The sequence below is a fragment of the Bubalus bubalis genome, chromosome 15 (genome assembly GCF_019923935.1).
Source record: "Bubalus bubalis isolate 160015118507 breed Murrah chromosome 15, NDDB_SH_1, whole genome shotgun sequence".
NCBI lineage: Eukaryota > Metazoa > Chordata > Mammalia > Artiodactyla > Bovidae > Bubalus > Bubalus bubalis.
The window spans coordinates 66,316,347-66,338,607 of record NC_059171.1 but is presented as its reverse complement, the minus strand read 5'-3'; the positions used below and the strand labels follow the sequence as shown (position 1 = coordinate 66,338,607).

Below are 22,261 nucleotides of genomic sequence, written 5' to 3'. Positions count from 1 at the left end.
CTCTGTGGGAGCCCATAGATGGCAGCCCACCAGGCTCCCCCATCCCTGGGATTCTCCAGGCAAGAACACTGGAGTGGGTTGCCATTTCCTTCTCCAATGCATGAAAGTGAAAAGTGAAAGTGAAGTCGCTCAGTCGTGTCCGACTCTTTGCGACCCCATGGACTGCAGCCTACCAGGCTCCTCTGTCCATGGGATTTTCCAGGCAAGAGCACTGGAGTGGGGTGCCATTGCCTTCTCTGAAACAGTCCTTAGTAGCTCCCAAAGGAAGCCTTGCTGTAAAGTAGGACTTAAGTGGAGGGAGATGCCCTGCCTTAGAGAAGAGGTGCCCATACATCCAGGACCAGGGCCACCAAGCTTGTTGATGTCCTTTTCCTCTAGGTGCAGTCTCCTCTCAACCGCTGGAAAAGCAACCCCTCTCCCTGCTGTTCCTCCACATCCCTGGAGCATCATCCCGATCTGCATCTGTGAGTTTCCCCACTGACATTTTGGGCTGCTGGGTTTGTGCTGGAATTGCGGAGCTTAACAGAGAAAGAGGAAGGGGCTGCACACTCACCCAAAGTGCTAGTGCCCACTCCAGCAGAAGGAGGGAGCTTAGAGGCAGGGACTAACATTTGGTTGTTTATTTATTTAACTGTATATCAATATTCATGGATAGTCCTAGATGAAGAAACTATGGTCCATGTGTCTTTTTGAGTTAAGTTGTTCTTAGGATATATGCCCCATAGTGGGACTTCTATGCAGTTTGCAGTTCTGGACCCTGATCACATGGTAGTTGTATGCTTAGTTTTTTAAGGACCCTCCATACTATTGCAGCTCTATTTACAATAGCCAGGACATGGCTAACTGTCCATTGACAGATGAATGGATAGAGAAGACGTGGTACATATATACAACGGGATATTACTCAGTCATAAAAAGGAATGAAATTGAGTCAGTTGAAGTGATGTGGATGAACCTAGAATCTGTCATACAGAGTGAAGTAAGTCAGAAAGAGGAAAAAAAAATCATATATTAATGTATATATATGGGCTTCCCTGGTGGCTCAGATGGTAAAGAATCCACCTGCAATGCAGGAGATCTGGGTTCCACGCTGGATTAAGAAGATCCCCTGCAGAAGGGAATAACTACTGACTCCAGTGTTCTGGCCTAGAGATTTCCATGGGCTGTATAGTCCAAGGGGTTGCAAAGAGTTAAACACAACTATATATATATATATGACTTCTCTGCAGGCTCAGCAGTAAAGAGCCCGCCTGCTAATGCAGGAGATGCAGCTTTGGTCCCTGGGTCAGGAAGATCCCCTGAAGAAGGAAATGGCAACCCACTCCAGTATTCTTGCCTGGGAAAGCCCATGGACAGAGGTGTCTGGTGGGCTACAGTCCATAAGGTCACAAGAGTTAGACATAAATTAGTGACAAAACAACATCAACCCATACAAATGGAATCTAGAAAAATGGTACTGATGAACCTATTTGGAGGGCAGGGATACAGGCTCAGACATAGAAAAAGGACTTGTAGACACAGTGCAGGAAGTTGTGGGGGACAAACTGAGAGAGTAACATTAACATATGTACACTAGCAGGAAGCTGCTGCGTAACACAGGGAGCTCAGCTGGCTGCTTTGTGATAACCTACACACAAAGGGGGAGGGTGGGAGGGAGGTTCAGGAGGGAGGGAATATATGTATACATATCGCTGATTAAGCAAGTTTGAGCAAGCTCCAGGAGATGGTGAAGGACAGGGAAGCCTGGTGTGCTGCAGTCCATGGGGCTGCAAAGAGTTGGATGTGACTGAGCAACTGAATGACAACAACATAGCTGATTGACGTTGTTGTATAGCAGAAACTAATACAAAGTTTAAAGCAATTATACTCTAATAAAAAAAAGTGGGAAAAAAAGAAATACAGTCTTTCCAAATAAAGAACAGAAGAATTCCTATTCAATAGAATATGATAATAACATCAGAATTTCCTTTCCATTTTAACTCAAGGATGAGAAGTCTTACCAAACTCACTGAGCTTTTCCCTAAATCTCCAGACCCACTCCCCACTGGTTTTCTGACTTTATAACTTAATTCCATTCTTATTCCAGGAGCACGAGGATCTGCTGATTATTGCCATTTGCTAAGGCCAAGACCCCAGCCTTTACTTTTGATAGTTTCCCCTTTGAACTTAGAATCCAGCTGGAGAACACTTGAACTTGGGTGTCTCCAGGTAAACCTGAAGCTCCCTTCACTGATGCCCACCTGTCTAGAGACCCCATTTCTCCTGGCTGGACCTCCCTGAGGTGGGCAGATTCTCTGGATGCCAAGATAGACATCACATCCTGCCAGCATTTACAGCAGAGCCTGTGTCCTAGGGTCAGCTCCAGCCAGACAGTAAGGAGTTTGCAGTTCTGGACCCTGGTCCTTCCAGGCTTGTACCCTTCAGCAGTTAATGGAACCACACCCAAGTACAGCCTACCTAGAGTGGAACCAAAAAGAGGGACCAATGCAGCACTTTAGAGGGGGGTGGTAAAGGGTGCTGTGTGTTTATCGAGGCACGTGGCTGTCACAGCCAAGAAAGAACCCACCTTCTGTGCTTTCTTCAGGGAGGCATAATATTTTGACCACCAGTCAATGACGTTTTCAGCCGATTCATCAGCTATGGTCCTCTTTCTCCTTTTAGTAGACCTCCGGGAAGGTTTCCTGGAGTCCTGTCAAGGAATGAGGGATGGATTATTAGTTTGGCGGCAAGAATCTGCATGCTGGTGGCTGAGCAGTTTACTAAGGAAGAGGATACATGGGTACCCTCAGAAGATGGGTGGAGGCGTCGGCAGGTTTTGTTATTACAGTTCCCCATTCTCCTTAATAAATAAAAGTTTAATAATGTGTCATCCATTCATTTGGCATTTATTGAGTAGTTATGAGATATATCATGGTTGATATGGGAATCTAAGGGTTAGACACAATCCCCACCTTTGAGAAGTTTTGACTTGAGTGGAAGAGACAAGCAATCTATATGATACAACGTGGTATAGTAGAAAGTGAATGAACTTCTAAACACAATATAAACAAAAATAGAAATTTTGTGATTCTCGGTCTCCTCAGCTAGGAACAATGATACCTGCTTGCCAGGGTCCAGCCCCGGCTGATCCAGGGAGTTCAAAGTGGGGACGGCGTCAGCGAGGATCAGGATACAATAGCTTCAATTAGATATTAATTAGAGGTATAAAGAGTAATGGAATGAGGATAGCTCAGTAGGAAAATTCAGTGGAGAAAAGAGGCTGAGTAGCTTGGTTTACGCGGGAGACCAATAAAACTTCAAGACAAGAAGTTTGCACCACTTACGGAGGCCACAGGCGTCCTTCCGTTCTCCCGAAGGAGAGGAGACACTGAGGCCTCCCCGGTCGGATCTTAGAAGCCCAGGCATAATTAGTAAGCATGGCGGGTTCCACGCTCCAGATGGAGACTCAGCCAGAATTTGAGAGAGAGAGAGACATGGGGAGACCAGTCTTTCGAGGAACTGATCCCAATTCTTTATTTTCCGTGGTCTACTTTTATACACTGAGATGTTATGCAAAAGTCACGTGGGGTCAGCAGTCCTGACTTTTATCAAAGTCAGGTGCTTCATACAAATGTATACAGAGGTCTTAGGGGTGTGACATCATCTTCTGGCCAGGGGGCCTGCTGACAATTTATGACCCTCTCCTTGTGACAGCGGTCAGTCAGCCAGGACACTTATTTCTCCAGGGGTGATTATTCTTAAAACAGACGCCACCCAAATAAAGTTACATTCCTGTAGGGTGAGGGTGTAGTGGGTTTTAGTTAAGGAAAGAATTTACTTAGCCTAAGGTCTAACGTGATTAATATCAAAGGTTAATACTTATTTCTTCTTTATGTTAATTAATGTGTATAAGGGCAGGGGATGTGGAGACTTAGCAACAAACATTGGCTCAACAAATGAAAAACCCTTCACCAATACAATTTCTAATCAGCCCACTATACTTATACTAATGGTTTTCTAACTTTTCTAAGGAACCTGTTTCTAGAAGGTTTAAAGCATCTCGTGCCTCTCACGGCTGGGAGGCTGTGAGCAATTACATGTGGCCAGACAAGCCTGTCAGGCAGGCTAGAGAACCTTCAGAGGAGTTTGTAGGTTAAAACACTCTTGTCACACCCAGGAATTATTATTAACTGGAGCTCTACGTTAACTCCTTCTCCAAAAGAGGTGGTGGGGGACAGCCCCCCGTAAAGTCAGAGGTGTAGCAAAGTAGCAAAGTAGGCAGGCTCTGGTTATGGGGGTAGATGCTCGAGGATTTCCAGGCGGACTCCTGAGGCTCGATCCCACCTTTGCATATGTTGAGCCTCCTTCCTCATGACCTTTGCCATGGGTGGAGTGCCTCACGCTGGCCCCCAACACCTGCTCACTTCACTGTCATGAGGATTAAGTGGCATAATGTAGAAAATCCCCCTTTAGCATCCTATCTGATTGGAACTGGTGCAAATAAATGAGACTGACAACACAAGTGTTTTGTGTTGACTGGGAGATGGGAAGGCAGTGTGATGTACATACGGCAGAAAACAGGCATTTAGGGAGAAGACAGTTAGCTGTGTCCTGAAAGATTCATCATGACCTTGTATGCATCATTTGTTTGTTCTCATCTCCTGGCTACCTATGATGTGCCAGGCATTCTATCTGGTACAGCGGATCCAAAGATATATATATATATATATATTTAAATTCATTAATTTTCATTGAAAGATAATTGCTTTAAAGAATTTTGTTGTTTTCTGTCAAACCTCTACATGATAGAGATCTTTTTTTAAATCATCTTTGAACTGGTGAAACCCACAGTTTCATGGTGGCAAAAACACTTCAACTGAGATTTGTAACACCAAGCGGCAGGTACATTGCTGGTGGGACAGAGAGAAACCTGTGGGTTGTCAGAGAGTCACATTGAGCCTGGATGAGATGGGAAGAGCCCGAGAAAATATCGATTCATCTATCTCACTCTGCCTCTTATTTCAGCTTTTACCATTTGCTGGGCAGGCCCTCTCTTAGGACATTCTCAAAACTGCTTTCTTCTGTGAGTCAACTGGTAGGTACACAAGGATTTTTCATTCAAAATTATGACTTAAAAGATTACTCCTGCCCCCATTTTATGATCTTATATACTTATCCACCTCCCCTTACAGAATCTCAGCCAACTGAAGATAAGTCTCATTTCTATTTAGAATCCAGAAGATGCATCTTTTTGGTCCCACAAGATGTTATACAAAGTAGGTTGTAGGTTCAAAATATTTGTGGAATAAGCCTAGATGAGGAAATCATTTTCTTTCCAAGCCAATGAATAGAGAAGTATTTCTGTTCCATTAAATACGGTCACATTTGACTAACACTTTAATTCCATATACACTGACATCTGATTCTATGGCAATGCTGTGAAGTGGGTATCAGTGTCCCCATTTTACAGATGAAGAAACTAATGCTCAGAAATGTGAAGTTTCTTGCTGTGCTCATACAACTAACAGGTGGGAGGATTAGTATCTAGAACCTAGTCAGCAAACTCTAATGTGCCTTGTAAATATGAAGACAGATGACATTCTGACCTTAGCTTTTCCATCTTTTGGTGGCTCCTGGGCTGCAGGTTTGTGTTCTGGCTCCAGCATAGGGGACGAGTCAGGGATGTCAATCAGGTTGGCTGCCTGAACCTGGGCTGAGTCAGGTACCACTGTGGGAGGTGGCTCAATATCCACAAAGACATGATCTTTTGGTTCCTCCTGAACAGAGCTGAGGGTCTCAGAGGGCTCAGTGGCAACTGATGAATCTGAAATATCTGAAATGAAAGGACATTGGATCAGGCAACTGGGCTACAATCAATACAGGGCAATCATTTCAAGGACCCAGTACTGGCGATCAGACAGATCAGAATTCAAATATGACAAGTTCCTAACAACGCTGAGCTTCACTTTCCATATTTATAAAAGGACAGTAAAAGTATCCATGTCTTTGGGAAATAAATGAGATCATGATGTAAGGTGTCTGTTCATCAACAAATGATTATACTTATTATTGATCCCTCAGAGTAATTTTAAATAACAGTGGTTGTAGGAGTCATGTTTATTAAGATTTAATGAACAGATTCTATGTGTTGATTGCCCTCCCCCACTGTGTTAACCAGGGGAAACCTTAGAAACTCCAGAGGTCTGTGAACTCCCAAAGTGTTGGCAGAACTCTGGCCACATGAGTCCATGTGCATAATAGGGAGCCTGAAATAGACTGGTGTATACTTGAATAGGTTGGCACAGACTAGTGTAGACTGATGTAAACCAGTACTGCTCTCTGGAGCACACTCTGAAAGTACTTAATAAAATTACACGTATTCATCTCCTGGGAGCCAGTAATCTCACCCCTACACAGGATTCTCCCTCAGTGAACACACAGGATGTTCATCACAACAGTGCAGAAGTGGGGAGCTGGAGGCAGCCCAGTGGTCCAGTATGAGGGGATAATGAAACCAGTGTAGGGTAGATGCACCAGATCGGGGGAACAAGTGAAAGTAACCATAGCAACATGGACAGATCTTAAAACATAGATTTGAGTGAGGAAAGTGGAAAACCAAGTGAATATTATAGTATCATATAATATATGTTAATCAAATAGATTTAGATTTTACAAGCATCAGCCGTGGGAGGCATGCAGTGGGGAAACTAGGAATAAAGCATGGAGAGGCCGGTGAATATAATGAGACAGCAGTCTTGCAGAGATAAGTGATGACTGTACAGCAAGAACCACGTCACCCAAGGAACTCGACCCTGCACCTGGATCCCAAACAGAAGAAATTTCGGTACATCAAGCAAAGAAAATGTCAGGGAGTAGGGGCAGGAGGGGAGGAGGGCATGGCAACGCATTCTAGTCTTCCTGCCTGGAAAACCCCATGGACAGAGGAGCCTGGTGGGCTACAGTCCATGAGGTTGCAAAGAGTTGGACACTACTGAAGCGACTTAGCATTCACGCAAGCAGGGGCAGAATGGAGCTCCAGTCACAAAGAACCCTTCTTAGAAGAGTTGACCCTGATGTCAGGCTTCAGGTCAGAACCTGGCAGCTAAGAAGCAAAGGGGACCACAGGAGCAAATTCTTCAGAAAGCACCATTTGACCTTGGGGCATTTGTTTTGTGCTGGGGTCCCGAGTGGACACCTGCAGGTACCACAACTTCGTAGCCCACAGCTCCAAGATCTAGAATCTTCCTACCTTTCCCAACTTGGGCTCCGCCCACCTGTGAGGTGAGGCTGAGGGGCTCCCTGGATTTACACAAAAACTGTTTCAAGCAGTTGATGGTGTAAGTGCCCACCAGGGTGCTCCTCCCAAAGGCTCTCCAGTCCACCACGCAGATGCTCAGGGGCGGGTGCAGAAGCTCGTTCTCGGGCAGTTCCTGCAGGGAGAGATGAGGATGGAGTGGGGTATGACCTGAGCTGACCTGTCTGCGAGCAGGACCAAAGCCAACCAGGCACCTATCCTTCCTCTGAGCCTGCCTTGCCCTATCCCTCCGGGTCACGCCTGCAGCTGGCCAGAGGCTGGAGCACTGTCTTCTCAAGTCAGGGAGTCATCATGCAACATATGAGGGATGGCACTGACAATTCAACCCACAAATAAATTGCAAAAATCACACACTCCCCAAGTCGTCTTCAATCTTCTTATTTTGTCATTATCTATCCAAACTCTCATCTCAGAGAAACACAGACCCAGGATATAAAACAGATGAGAGCTGAGCCACTTAAGATGGAACTGAGGGCCAGCACCCCATCCATTTCTTTACCCTGGTGACCTCCCCCACCCCAAGCTCAACAAAGCCTGGTGTGGAAGCTTTGCAAACACAGTACACATTCTTTAATTCTAGTCGTGACTCAGACAGTAAAGAATCTGCCTGTAATGCAGGAGACCTGGGTTCGATCCCTGGGTCGGAAAGATCCCCTGGAGAAGGGAACAGCTACCTACTCCAGTATTCTTTCCTGGAGAATTCCATGGACAGAGAAGCCTGGTGGGTTACAGTCCATGGGGTTGCAAAGAGTTATATACGACTGAGAGACTAACACTTTGCTGACAGAAAATCTGTGTCTGTTGGAGCTGACTGGGTTGGACAAAGCAAACTTTGATTTCACAGTTAGTTCATAAAACAGCATAAAACAGTACTGAAATAAAGAAAAAGCACAGGTATCAAACATCACTTTAGAAGCATAAATTCAAATGCAAACTGCTGAGATGCTATATACAAATAATTTTTAAACATCTGACCATTAGTTTTTTGACAGTATCTTCCAGGCCAGTGGTTCTCAAACATCAATGTGTATCAAAGTCTCCTACACAGCTTGTTTAACCAGAGGTGTCTGGGCCCCAGCTCACCCCTAACAGACTGATTCAGTAGTCCTGGGGCAGGACCTGAGAATCTGCATTTATAATAAGTTCCTGGGTGATGGTGATGAATTGGGGGCCACACTTCAGGAGCCACTGTCAACCTGCTTTGATTTACTAAATGATCTTCTCCTGGAAGCTTCCAAAACAAAACAACAAAAGTCTGTCTTATCTCATTCTGATATTCTGGCTCTTCACTGAATTAGACTGCTCTTTCTTGTGAGTAGTGGACACCTGAAACTCTAAAACATCCCCCCCAATTCATGAAGGAGTGAGTTACATCTTAGGGAATGAAGGGAATGAGCATGTAGGGGCCTGGGGGTAGGAGGCGGGGACCCGCACCACTTCAAAAGCATCTGCCTGGACGTTGAAGTTTGGGTTGTTCTTGTAGCTCTGGATCACACAGGACTTGACGCCGCGTCCCGCACACTCGATGAGGACCTGGGGACGATCCACCGAGAGGAGCTGCACCTTCTTCATTTCTCGGACTCCCCAGAAGAGAACCTGAGGAGAAAACGGGTAGGGCTATCCCTCAAAGGCCCGGGGAGGAGCCAGCAGGTGTGGCTCAGGGGTGGGAACGTCAGGTGCCCCAGCCTGGGAACCACGGTGTGTTCTTCCAGGAAAGGATGGTGCGTTCCTTGAGGGCTCCCTCTGAGCAGCTGTGTCTCCCCCTGGACCCCACCAGTCCCCTCACACAATCCAGCTGCGATCGCAATGCCCCAGTGCCTTTAGTCCCAAAGAACAGCCCAATCCTTCCCAGCCCCCTACCTCCACGCGGTATTTACTCAGCACTGGCCGGATGCTGGCAGGAACAGGGTAGATCTGGGTGACATCAGGTGGGTCGAAGGGAGGGAGCCCTTGCAGCCCAGATGCGGGGACCTACCACACAGATCAAGGCTGGTTAGAAATCAGGAGAGGCAAGGAAAATGAAGGCTGCCACACAATCTCACCTCATGGGAAAGACTGCCACTGTTTTAACCAAATGAATGTTTCCAGCTTAAAATGTAAATCAAGACGATGCATTTTTATCACAGTTTCTTAATCAACAAACACATTCATTCATGAGGGTAATCCAACATTAGTGAGCACTTACAATGTGTCAGGAGTTAATAGGTTCATAAGCTTTCAGTGAGCTCACAGTAGAGAGGGGAGGGAAAAAAGACAAGTAGATGGAGCTTCACAACCTCATCAAATGGCATGGAAACTCCAGCTGTGGAATGGCAGAGGGACTCTGATAGGATTCCAACCTCTGAGACTTCACTATTCCCCTAGTATACGCTACAGGAGATTCAGTCAACCAACAGACACTACCTCGTAATCAGTGAAACAGAAAATGAAGTCTTTTGAAGGCAGATTTCTGGGACGAAAGTTGTCATTTCCTGTGCCTTTGGAGTGAATGAAACTGCAGGAAGGCAATCACTGTGCTTTACTGAACTCTCACACAAAGGAATTAGAAAGTCTCGTATGGAAAGGGCCTTCTCCCTGGGTCAACCACTGTGCATTACCTTCAAGACCCAGCTCAGCACGCACATCTTTTAAGAAGCTGCCGCTGCCACTGGGGCTTCCCAGGTGGTGTTAGTGGTAAAGAACCTGCCTGCCAATGCAGGGGACCTAAGAGACGTGGGTTTGATCCCTGGGTCAGGGAGATCCCCTGGAGTAGGAAATGGCAACCCACTCCAGTATTCTTGCCTGGAGAATCCGATGGACAGAGGAGCCTGGTGGGCTACAGTCCATGGGGTCACAAAGAATCGGACATGACTGAAGCGACTTAGCACACGGCATACACACTGAGCCATTCTACTCTTCAGTCCTGGGCACAGTGTGTCTTCTCAGTAGGCTCAGTGCAGACTTTAGTGGACTGAGCCCAGAAACCAGGCTGTGCTGTGTGACCCTGCATGAGTCCTTTTCCTTCTCTGGGCCTCAGATGTTGGACCAGCTGACCCTTGCTTTGGAGCTGGAAGTTTTCCTCATGGGGGAGTTTGTCAGACTTGGCCAAGAGGAAGCCTTTGTTTACTGCATTTCCTTCTCAGACCCTCAAGTGATGCTCCAACTCCAATGGATTCTTGATAAATGTTTATTGGCTGACTGACACATTAGCTCCGTATGCTCGAAAAAAGTCTAATTGCTCATCAAAACCTACAAAGTACAAACATATCACCATTTCTTTTTTTGCAGACATATTCTAGCTGGCAACAGCAGATGCGGTTCAGTTAATTAGAAAGAAGCCCGGAAAAAGAAGACAGCAGGCACTGGGAATGCCAAATAGACTCAAGATAATGAAGCTGCAGAATGAGCCAGACCAGAAAAAGAAGCTTGGAAAAGATGAGGTGAACACTGCCTGGTGATGAGCTATCCAGGCTGCAACACATCACCTCTCTGAGAAAGCTGATTGCTCCGGTGGTTCCAAAGATAAAGCCACAGACCAGCTGTGGTGGTGGCAGGGGATGGTGCTGCTCCACGCGCTTTAAAAAGTACCACGTGTCTGCTCATCTTGGGGCTGCTGCGGTGTCAGCCCGGGAAATGCCCTAAACAAGCTCATTCCAGAAGCGCCTCAAAGATGCCCTTAAGAGTTTAAGCTGCCCTGCTGGCTCAGATAGTAAAGAAACCGCCTGCAATGCAGGACACACAGTTTCGATGCCTGGGTCGGGAAGATCCCCTGGAAAAGGGAATGGCAACCCACTCCAGTATTTTTGCCTGGAGAATCCCATGGACATAGGAGCCTGGTGGGCTACAGTCCATGGGGTCACAAAGAGTCAGACATGATTGAGCAACTAAAACTCTGAAGGATCCCACAGCATGGTGGAGGTTGAGCGATTTTGCTCCCAGCTTTTTCAGAGTGAAATGGGTTGGCTGCAGGCCTATAAAACCACATAGTGTATGGTTACTCAGTAGGGTATGATAAGGAATTGTTATGAAGGCAAAGTGTGAAGGATCAGGATAAGCTGGTCCAAAAGCCTGACTGCTTTAATATCCCAGGACATATCTAACCTAACCGAACCTCGAAGGAGTTCCAGGGGCAGGACAGGACGGGGGACCCAGGCACAGACTTTAAGGGGATGCCACACTTGGAGTCGTGTAGGACCCTAGTCTCAGTTCCAGTCCATCTGAAAAATCACTGATGCTCAGAAGCCTTGTTCCTTTCTCTGTCTCCCCCAGCCCATCATCCACACCTCCATTACCCCTCATTCAGTATAATAGGTGGATACCAGTTTTGTGCTTCATCACTTATTAGCTGTGGAATTTGAAATAGTCACACAGTGTCACTGAGTCTCAGTTCTGTTATATGTAAAGATAATGATATCTGATTCATGAATTGCTGTGAAGAATGGATGAGGCAGTATGCAAAGCGCTTGGCAACACTTCCTGGCACATAGTAAGTTCCCTAGGAATAAGAGTAAACTGGAAATTGACAGACCTGTGCAACAATTAAGGCTCAACTTTCACTCATCTTAGTCTCCAATGCGACACAGGTGCTCAAGGACTGCTAGTTCCTGAAACTATCCCAGAAGCATATTTAAATCCCCTTTCAGGTCTTGACTTAAATGCCACTTCCTCAGGGAGCCTTCCCTGGATGCCTAAAGTGTTAACTCTGCCCCCTCCCACAACACCCACACCTGCTTCGTATTTCACGTGCTTTCCCTTTCTCTTCAGCATTTACCACACTGCTGCTATGCTACAATTTATATAGTGTTGTCCATTATCTTCCCTTCCCTAGAATACAAGTCCCATGAGGTCAGGGAGTTTGTTTTATTCACTGATGAATTCTTAGGAACGTTCTGGGACAAAATAGACATGGGATAATATTTACTTAAGTGCATGAATGAATGGGTGAAGTAGATCTTGCCTTCAAAAAACTACAGATTAAGGGCGACAAGCCTGCAACAAAGCCTGGATTAAACCGAAAAAGAGGCAAAGTGACATCAGTTGGAAGAGGATAAAACATTTGATTGAGGTGGGGGAGGGGGAAAGCTTCCTGGAGGAGGCCACTCTGGTCCTGAATGGTGATGATGGTCAGTTTCCTAAAGAGTAAGTAGAGTGCAGGGGTCGGGATGGGCAGAGTAGGGAAACATTTTGGAACAGGATGACAATGCGGCTAGAAACAGAGGAGGATGTTTGTGTGGTGAGGTCTGAGAATTCAGAATATCTGCTGTAAAGAGGCCACAGTATGTGCAGAGTGACTGTACTGACATGTGAGACTGAAAAAGCAGTCTGAAGATAAATTAATTTGGGGAGAGCTTAAATGCCAAGCTATGGACACCCAATGTTCTTCTAGGGGCTGCATTTTCTTTTCATGAAATACTAAGAGTTGTCATGCAAAAAAAAAAAAAAATTGTACTCAAAAACATTGGGGAAATGTTGAATTTCAAAAAAGAATTTCAAAAGTTTCTTTGTAGTTGACTTCTCAGAGTCTTTACTATGGTAATGGGCATTTCAAGGCTCCAAGAGAGATATATAAAACAATGAAGAATTTGTCAAACTTTCTTTTAACCGTAGATCCCCTGGAGGAGGTTATGGCAATCCACTGCAGTATTCTTGCCTGGAGAATCCCATGGACAGAGGAGCCTGGCAGGCTAGGGTCCATAGGATCACAAAGAGTCAGACATGACTGAAGCAACTTAGCAGCAGCAGCAGAGGAACTCATGTTCCAAAAATATAGTCTTCAGGAAAGTTTCTTGGAGGTGAGAAGCAGACAGACATTGATCATTTCTTAAGAGGAGAGTAGTATAGAGAATTGTCTTCTGGAAGGAATGCGGAGAATTGAGTGAACAAGAAAAGAGGAGTAGGTTAGACCAGGAAAGAGGCAGGTGGAATAATCCTGATGAAACGAGGGTCTATGAGAACAAGGGATGATCATCTGGCTAGAACAATTGGCCTAGCCATGGATATAGACCCAGAGTGAAGAACTACATTTGAGTCTGAATTCTCAAGGCAGAGAGGCTAGGAGAATGGGGTTGGAGGGGGGAGTGGGCCAGGACTGGGAGGACAAGAGGCAGCTAGCTGGGTAGGGGAGGAAAATGGAGATAAGGAATTCAGTCTGGGGCATCGAAGAACCCAGGTACCAAACCCTTCTTCTGAGACAGGGCAGCATTTCAGTAATGGAGAAGGAGGCTGAAGGTAAACCACTCGCACATAGACGCTGAGAGCCACAGGTGACAATGAAGGAATTTTTCAGGTCCTGCCTGCTCGACTTGTATGAGATCCACCTGCTGAGACAGTTGTGTTGATGATCAAATTACTTTTTGGACAAGGAATCAGCTGAGAGGAAGTCTTAATGAAACCCTAATGAATTGTGTCGCTTAGGTTGCTTGCCTCTGTCAAGGCTGCCTCCATCCACCCTGCTGTTAGGAAGCAGGACGATCTTGTGTTAGTCCACCCGGCTCATCGCAGAGGGATGGAAGGAGGATCAGAGGTGGGACCATGGCATTGGGAGAAAGCCCAGACTTCAGAGAGCCTGTCGGGATCTGCTGGTCCAGCCCTCACTGATGGATTAGGGCAGCGGTCCCCAACATTTTTGGCACAAGGGGTAATTTTACCATGGATGGAGGGGGTGGTTTGGGGATGATTCAAGTGCATCACTTTCATTGTGCACTTTATTTCTAATCTAATGCCACCGCTGATCTGACAGGAGGTACTAGTCTACGGTCTGGAAGATTGGGGCCCCCTAGATTAAGGGACATCCTTCAGGAAGATTTGTGCAGTGAAAAGATCAGTTGACTGAATCCAATTTAGCCAGACTTGAACCTCAGCTTTCTGCATGTAAAATGAGAGCATTATACTAGAGCTGGTTTACTCACATCAGTCCTTCTTCTACCACTTGAAAAGCAGAGACATCACTTTGCTGACAAAGATCTGTATAGTCAAAGATACAGTTTTTCCAGTAGTCATGTACAGATGTGAGAGGTGGACCATAAAGAAGGCTGAGCTCCAAAGAATTGATGTTTTCAAATTATAGTACTGGGGAAGACTCTTCAGAGTCCCTTGGACTGCAAGGAGATCAAACCACTCAATCCTAAAGGAAATCAACCCTGAATATTCACTGGAAAGACTAATGCTGAAGCTGAAGCTCCAATACTTTGGCCACCTGATGCAAAAAGTCAACTCATTGGAAAATACCCTGATGCTAGGAAAGATTGCGGGCAGGAGAAGAAGGGGGTGACAGAGGATAAGACGGCTAGATAGCATCACTGATTCAATGGACATGAATCTGAGAAAACTCCAGGAGATAGTGGAGGACAGAGAAGCCTGGTATGCTGCAGTCCATGGGGTTGCGAAGAGTCAGACATGACTTAGCAACTAAACAACAACAAGAGCTACCACTTTTATCATGTGTGCTATTATCTAGCAAACATTTTCATTAGATATCATTTCATTTTCAGAAAAGAAACTTCAGGTTCCTATGTAAAACAAAAGCCACTGGCCATCAATGGAAAGTAACTTTAAAAAGAAAACCAATGAAAACAAAACAATGTTATTGGAATAGGTCATGTGTAGCATTTCTTAAACTTTCTTTTCACTCTGTCTGGAGGGGCTGGTGTTCAAACAAGTAGACTCAGAGAAATGTTCCTATAGCTAATATTGATTTTTTTTAGAGGCACTGAAACTGAAGCCTGTGCTTCCTTAAAAAAGAAGGTTGCAAGTTGAAAGACGGATTATACACAGATGGGCATGAGACTTTCTTCTAAAAGTAGCTAGAAGGATCAAAACAGGCAAAATTCCATTTGCAACAACATGGATAGACCTTGAGAGCACAATGCTAAGTGAGGTAAGTCAAAGACAAAGACAAATACTGTATGACATCACTTATATGTGGAATCTGAAAAGTGAAAACCACATAAACAGAGAGTAGATTGGTAGATTGACAGGGGTGGGGAGGTGGGGAAAGTGAGCAAGGGTGGCCAAAGGGCACAAACTTGCAGTTGGAAGATGAGTAAGTTCTGGGGATCTAATGCACAGTGTGGTGACTACGGTTACAATACTGTGCTGTACACTTGAAAATTGCTATGAGAGTAGATCTTAAAAGTTCTCTCTCTCTCTCTCGCTCTTTCACTTTCTTTCACACACACACACACACACGTTAAATGTGTGAAGTGATGGCTGTGTTCATTAAACTTTATTGTGGTAATCATTTTGTAATACATACATATATCAAATTCCCATATTGTCTACCTTAAAGCTCAACATTCAGAAAACTAAGATCATGGCATCTGGTCCCATCACTTCATGGCAAATAGATGGGGAAACAGTGGAAGAAGCACAAGCTGGAATCAAGATTGCTGGGAGAAATATCAATAACCTCAGATATGCAGATGACACCACCCTTATGGCAGAAAGTGAAGAGGAACTCAAGAGCCTCTTGATGAAAGTGAAAGTGGAGAGTGAAAAAGTTGGCTTAAAGCTCATCATTCAGAAAATGAAGATCATGGCATCCGGTCCCACCACTTCATGGGAAATAGATGGGGAAACAGTGGAAACAGTGTCAGACTTTATTTTTCTGGGCTCCAAAATCACTGCAGATGGTGACTGCAGCCATGAAACTAAAAGATGCTTACTCCTTGGAAGGAAAGTTATGACCAACCTAGATAGCATATTCAAAAGCAGAGACATTACTTTGCCAACAAAGGTTCGTCTAGTCAAGGCTATGGTTTCTCCAGTGGTCATGTATGGATGTGAGAGTTGGACTGTGAAGAAGGCTGAGTGCCAAAGAATTGATGCTTTTGAACTGTGGTGTTGGAGAAGACTCTTGAGAGTCCCTTGGACTGCAAGGAGATCCAACCAGTCCATTCGGAAGGAGATCAGCCCTGGGATTTCTTTGGAGGGAATGATGCTAAAGCTGAAACTCCAGTACTTTGGCCACCTCATGCAAAGAGTTGACTCATTGGAAAAGACTCTGATGCTGGGAGGGATTGGGGGCAGGAGGAGAAGAAGGGGACGACAGAGGATGAGATGGCTGGATGGCATCACTGACTTGATGGATGTGAATCTGGGTGAACTCTGGGAGATGGTGATGGACAGGGAGGCCTGGTGTGCTGCGATTCATGGGGTCACAGAGTCGGGCACGACTGAGCGACTGAACTGAACTGAACTCCTTGGAAGGAAAGTTATGACCAACCTAGACAGCATATTAAAAAGCAGAGACATTACTTTGTCCACAAAGGTCTGTCTAGCCCAGGCTATGGTTTTTCCAGTGGTCATGTATGGATGTGAGAGTTGGACTATAAAGAAAGCTGAGAGACGAAGAATTGATGCTTTTGAACTGTGGTGTTGGGGAAGAGCCTTGAAAGTCCCTTGGACTGCAAGGAGATCCAACAAGTCCATCCTAAATGAGATCAGTCCTGGGTGTTCATTGGTAGGACTGATTTTAAAGCTGCAACTCCAGTACTTTGGCCACCTGATGCAAAGAGCTGACTCATTTGAAAAGACCCTGATGCTGGGAAAGATTGAGGGAAGGAGGAGAAGGGGACGACAGAGGATGAGATGGTTGGATGGCATCAATGACTCAATGGACATGGGTTCGGGTGGACTCCGGGAGTCGGTGATAGACAGGGAGGCCTGGCGTGCTGCAGTTCATGGGGTCACAAAGAGTCGGACACGACTGAGCGACTGAACTGAAGTGAACTGAACCTCCTTAAACTTACACAAAGTTATATGTCCATTATATCTCAAAAAACCTGGGTGGGCGGGGGGGGGGGGAGCAAAACTCCACCAATATTAATTCAATATTACTTAATACTTTACCCAATTTTGACCTAAAATCACTCATGGACAGCCTAAAATCACCTGGACCTTCACTTGAGGAAAGACTGGACCAGCTGGTTTTGAAGGTCACTCTTTCAGTGCTAAGAGTTCACGTTTCTGTGCAGCACACATCTATCTGCTGAGAGCTGGTTCTATTCAACTTTCACCTGATTGGGCATCCTGGAATCCTAGAACTTAAGATTTGTAAGACAAAGATTTCACCAGTCCTCTTCTCCCCTCCTAGACTACAGTCGCTGCAGAACTGAAGCCGATGCCTAGGTTTCTGCTACTCTGACCCCTTAAGAGCTCATCCTGCTTCAGGTCCCCTGACAGATAGATTGTTCTTTCTCCAAGGCAGCCATTCCAGCATTAAAAAGTTCATCCTTAAATGGAGCAAAGACCAGACCACAATCAAAGTCTGATTAGCTGTACTTCAGAGCTCATCTCTCGGAGAAGGCAATGGCACCCCACTCCAGTACTCTTGCCTGGAAAATCCCATGGACAGAGGAGCCTGGTGGGCTGCAGTCCATGGGGTCGCTAAGAGTCAGACACGACTGAGCGACTTCACTTTCACTTTTCACTTTTATGCATCGGAGAAGGAAATGGCAACCCACTCCACTGTTCTTGCCTGGAGAATCCCAGGGATGGCGGAGCCTGGTGGGCTGCCGTCTATGGGGTTGCAAAGAGTCAGACACGACTGAAGCGACTTAGCAGCAGCAGCAGCAGCAGAGCTCATCTCTAATAGTCTTAAGCAACTCCCAAGCTACACACATGGGCAGTTTGGATTTGAGTACCAGTGTATCTAACTCAGTAGCTGTTCCCTTCCTCTTATACTCTCCAGTCTCTCCAGCTCTTGGAGGAATTGGTATACATGAATTCTAGGCTCCAATCTGCCATATCAAGTAAGCCATTGCCTTTATATCCAGCTCAGTTTCTTCACCTGAAATAGATGGGACTAGATATCCTGAAATAGATGAGACTAGACTAGGTCTGTCTAGTCAAAGCTATGGTTTTTCCAGTGGTCATGTATGGATGTGAGAGTTGGACTGTGAAGAAAGCTGAGTGCTGAAGAATTGATGCTTTTGAACTGTGGTGTTGGAGAAGACTCTTGAGAGTGCCTTGGACTGCAAGGAGATCCAACCAGTCCATCCTAAAGGAAATCAGTCCTGAATATTCATTGGAAGGACTGATGCTGAAGCTGAATGTCCAATACTTTGGCCACCTGTGATATGAAGAACTGACCCTTGGAAAAGACCCTAATGCTGGGAAGGATTGAAGGTGGGAGGATAAAGGGATGACAGAGGATGAGATGATTGGATGGCATCACCGACTCAATGAACATGAGTTTGAGTAAACTCTGGGAGCTGATGATGGACAGGGAGGCCTGGTGTGCTGCAGTCCATGGGGTCGCAAAGAGTCGGACGTGACCGAGTGACTGAACTGACTGAGATATCCTGCTTTAGTATTCCATGGTATAATAATACTACTAATAATAAAATAAGTAGCATTTGTTGCATGTTGATTTCATGCCAGGAACTTTAGGGAGATTAATTATCATCTCCAGTTTTGCAGGTTAAACAGACAGAGACTAAGTGGCTAACCCAAGGTCACACACTAGTAAGTGATGGGAACAAGATCCATACCCATGGGATCCACCTCTAACACCCTTCCTCTTACTCGCTTGCTGTGTCTTAGGATTGCTTGCTTCCTAGTTTCTGTAGCAGGTGAGATTTTTCTAAAACTGGGAGTTTTGGAAAACAGGCTTTCCTAAAGAGGACTGATCTGACCCAAAGGGCAGGTGCCCTCTGCCCCCAGTGAATGGGACGGTCAGGGAGAGAAACCTCCCTGATGCAGGCCTACCAGGTCATTTCTTCCCAGGTCCTCCCTCTGTCCCATTTGGTCGTTGATGATTCAACCAGACTCAGCTTCCCTCCCCAAGTATCCTGCCTTTGCTTTCTGAGAAGTTCTTCCTAGATGTATGTTCCTAAATTCCCCAAAGTCTTCAAGGTCTTTGGGAAACTTTGTGATACAGTGTAAGGAGCAGAAGGCTTTAAAGGTCTTAAGTTCAGCTCTCAGTTCAACCACCGACTAGCGGCCTGATGAGGGAAGTCAATCAATTACATTAATCCTCAGTTTACCATCCGTAAAATGGGAATCATAATCCCTACCTTATCAGGATTGAGGGAGATTTCAGTGTGATGAGAGGGGATGTGAGGCAGCAACCACAACATGGGGCACATGGGAGTGTCCACAAACGTTTGCTCCCTTCCCCTTTCACATCCTCTCATGGTTTGTATGGAGCATAGGGCTGCTCATGCTTTGCTGGCCAAATCCGTAAGGACCTTTCATCCTGGGACTCTGACTTGCAGCACAGGGGCTCTGGGAATAGCTGGTCACCTGAGTTCTTAAATAGTATCTTCCAGGTCCCCAGAAGGAGCCGTCTCCAGACACAGGACAGCAGTGAGGGACCAGGCACAGAGTGATGGACGTGCACCTCCTGTGAGGCTGCGTCTCTGGCCGGGTAGACTAGATGGACGGTCAGTGCGGCTGTCGATTCCAGTCCACTTACCTGCAGGAGTTCAAATACAGCAAGGAGGTCCCCGCCAGAGAGGTTCCCACAAAAGATGGGGTGATAGCACAGCCTGGGGGGCTCGTAGTCCTGGTCAGCTAGTTTCACCACAGGAGCAGCCACAGTGGCACCCAAATATTCTGGCTTTCCCTAGGGCAGAAAAGATAAGAATTGTTGTCCCTTGTGGTCACCCACCTCGTGTCTCAGTGTGATTTTGTAATTAACCTTCACAAAGCCATCAGCCTCATGTCTCCCTCTTACTACTGTCTACATGCCTCACTGTCTTCTTCTGCTAAGCCCCTCTAGTCCTTTTCCAGAGGCTCGGGGAGCAACAGAATCTATCTGGGCTCCCAGGGAAAACTCTAAGGTCATCTCAGGGGCTTGCTGGCTGAAGACCATCTTAGGGGTTATCTCTTTTTTCAGTGTATTGAGCTCAGTGGAATGAAGATAATCACCCCGGGTAGACTTGAAAGGGAAAAGGAAAATAAAGTGGTAGCACACATTCCGAACAATCTCCAGGGCAGGGCACCACTGTGGTTGAGACACAAGTTTGGAGTCCAGGCAAGCATGAGTTGGAGACGCCAAATGTACTACTTTCTAGATCTCTGGTCTTGGACCATTTACTCAACCATTTGATCCTCATGCTTAAAAAGGGGTTAAAAGTACATTGTTTTGAGAGCATAAGTAGGGTACTGCGCATGTCCCCTGCACACAACATCACCTAAGGGGGGGCAAACCACCTAAGGACAGTGTTACCCTCTCCCCATATAAGGAACAAGTTTGCTCCTCCTGCTCAGGGAGCAAATCAGCAAGGGAACCTGTCGATTCTCACTCCCCCACTGCTGCAGCAGGGGCCCCAGTAAAGCCTTGGGTGAATTTCTTTTTTAAAAAAAGGTACATTGTTTACAGGGCCATGATGATTAATGTAATAATGTATGTGCTTTGCACAACAGCTGGTAAACAGTAAGTGCTCAGTGGCAATCCATTCCAGTATTCTTGCCTGGAGAACCCCCATGGACAGAGGAGCCTGGTGGGGTACAGTCCATGGGGTCACAAAGAGCTGGACATGACTGAGTGACTAAGCACAGCACACACATAGTAATATGATGGTGATTAAGATCAGCATGTTTAAGTAATAGAGCAATTCTGCCCAATTGTTCTTGGCAGTAAAAGAGTATTAGAATGGCTTTGTTTGTAAGTTTCTTGAAGAACTACTTGATGGTATGCTGCTGCTGCTGCTAAGTCGCTTCAGTCATGTCCGACTCTGTGCGACCCCAGAGACGGCAGCCCACCAGGCTCCCCTGTCCCTGGGATTCTCCAGGCAAGAACACTGGAGTGGGTTGCCATTTCCTTCTCCAATACATGAAAGTGAAAAGTGAAAGTGAAGTCGCTCAGTTGTGTCCGACTCCTAGCGACCCCATGGACTGCAGCCTACCAGGCTCCTCCGTCCATGGGATTTTCCAGGCAAGAGTACTGGAGTGGGGTGCCATTGCCTTCTCCAACTTGATGGTATATCTTCTGCCTTTTCCTAGTGCCTGCTCCCAGTTCTGGTTCCACCCCAAACAGCCTGGGGCTGGAGCCTGGGGCTGCTTTGCTGTTTATCTCAAGAACAGCTGTGACGTAAGCCCCAGGCAGGCAGGCAGGATTACCTATTTGATTCACTGTTATGTCCCCTTGGCACAGGGCAGGCACTCATCCAAGCTCTTGTTGATCCAAGAGTAAAAGAGCTTTCACTCTTGGATAAATGACCTCCAAGTCCAAGGACAGCGCCCATACTCTCTTTGGCTGAGGCTGGGTTTTAACACCTGTGCTGTTTCATTGCCTTTGGACTCAAGAACCAACATTTGCATTCCCGGCTGTAAAAGGAAGCTTGGCAAGGGGGAAAACAAACAAACGAAGCTGCCTGCTGATATCCAGTGGCACATCAGACCTGTTCTGGGGGTGAGTGGAGTTAGGGCAGCTGTATATGAAATGAATGATCTGCGGCATAATTATTTTGCCCATAATCCTAGCTTAGAAAAATTAACTTAAAACAAGCCCTGGAAACAAAAGAGTAAACATAAACTCAAGCAACCTGCGTGCCAAATATAAACTAATTTCTTACAGAGCCAGCAGACTTGAATGAGGGCACGGGCACTGTGTAATGAGAGAAAGCTTGAGACTGGAAGCTGGGTCCTGCAGAGTCAGAATCTAAAATTTGATCATCACCATGGGATTGTGATGGCGGCAGCCCACGGGTGTGAACAGAATCTTTTGCACATCAACACGTATCTCAAGGAAGAAAGTGCAAAAAAAAGTTCGTATTTTCTTTCTCTCCTACATTTTCTTTTCCTTTAGATGTGAGAATGTAGGCTTGCTTTTCTGGACAGAGTTTGGCTTGGGGTGGGGCCCAGGAAGGCAATCAATGAATGGAGATCTAGAAGAGGGTCTGAAAAGCAAACAGACAAAGGGAAATCCACTGTAGTCCAGTGGGTGGGTCTGTTTTTAATGACTGATCGCTGTTTTGTATATTTGTGTGTGTGTGTGTGTGTGTGTGTGTGTGTGTGCGCACGTGCTAAGTTGTGGCCAAC

At 46.0% G+C, this 22,261-nt stretch overlaps 1 protein-coding gene and 1 long non-coding RNA gene across 3 annotated transcripts in view; one reads left to right on the top strand and one right to left on the bottom strand.

The window, feature by feature from the left end:
* Nucleotides 1-22,261, bottom strand: part of FER1L6 (fer-1 like family member 6) — a 175,548-nt gene that overhangs the window by 43,019 nt on the left and 110,268 nt on the right. For both annotated transcript variants that reach the window (XM_044928802.2, XM_025265468.3), the window contains 6 exons: nucleotides 19,692-19,841; nucleotides 9,155-9,265; nucleotides 8,729-8,890; nucleotides 7,229-7,409; nucleotides 5,586-5,812; nucleotides 2,567-2,689 (listed from right to left, as the gene is read on the bottom strand). In XM_044928802.2, coding sequence (XP_044784737.2) covers nucleotides 2,567-2,689; nucleotides 5,586-5,812; nucleotides 7,229-7,409; nucleotides 8,729-8,890; nucleotides 9,155-9,265; nucleotides 19,692-19,841 — 954 coding nt within the window. The remainder of the gene's footprint in view (nucleotides 1-2,566; nucleotides 2,690-5,585; nucleotides 5,813-7,228; nucleotides 7,410-8,728; nucleotides 8,891-9,154; nucleotides 9,266-19,691; nucleotides 19,842-22,261) is intronic.
* Nucleotides 204-12,918, top strand: LOC112579207. Its single transcript, XR_006545030.2, has 3 exons — nucleotides 204-464; nucleotides 8,778-8,905; nucleotides 10,562-12,918. It is a non-coding gene; the product is annotated as an uncharacterized LOC112579207 (long non-coding RNA).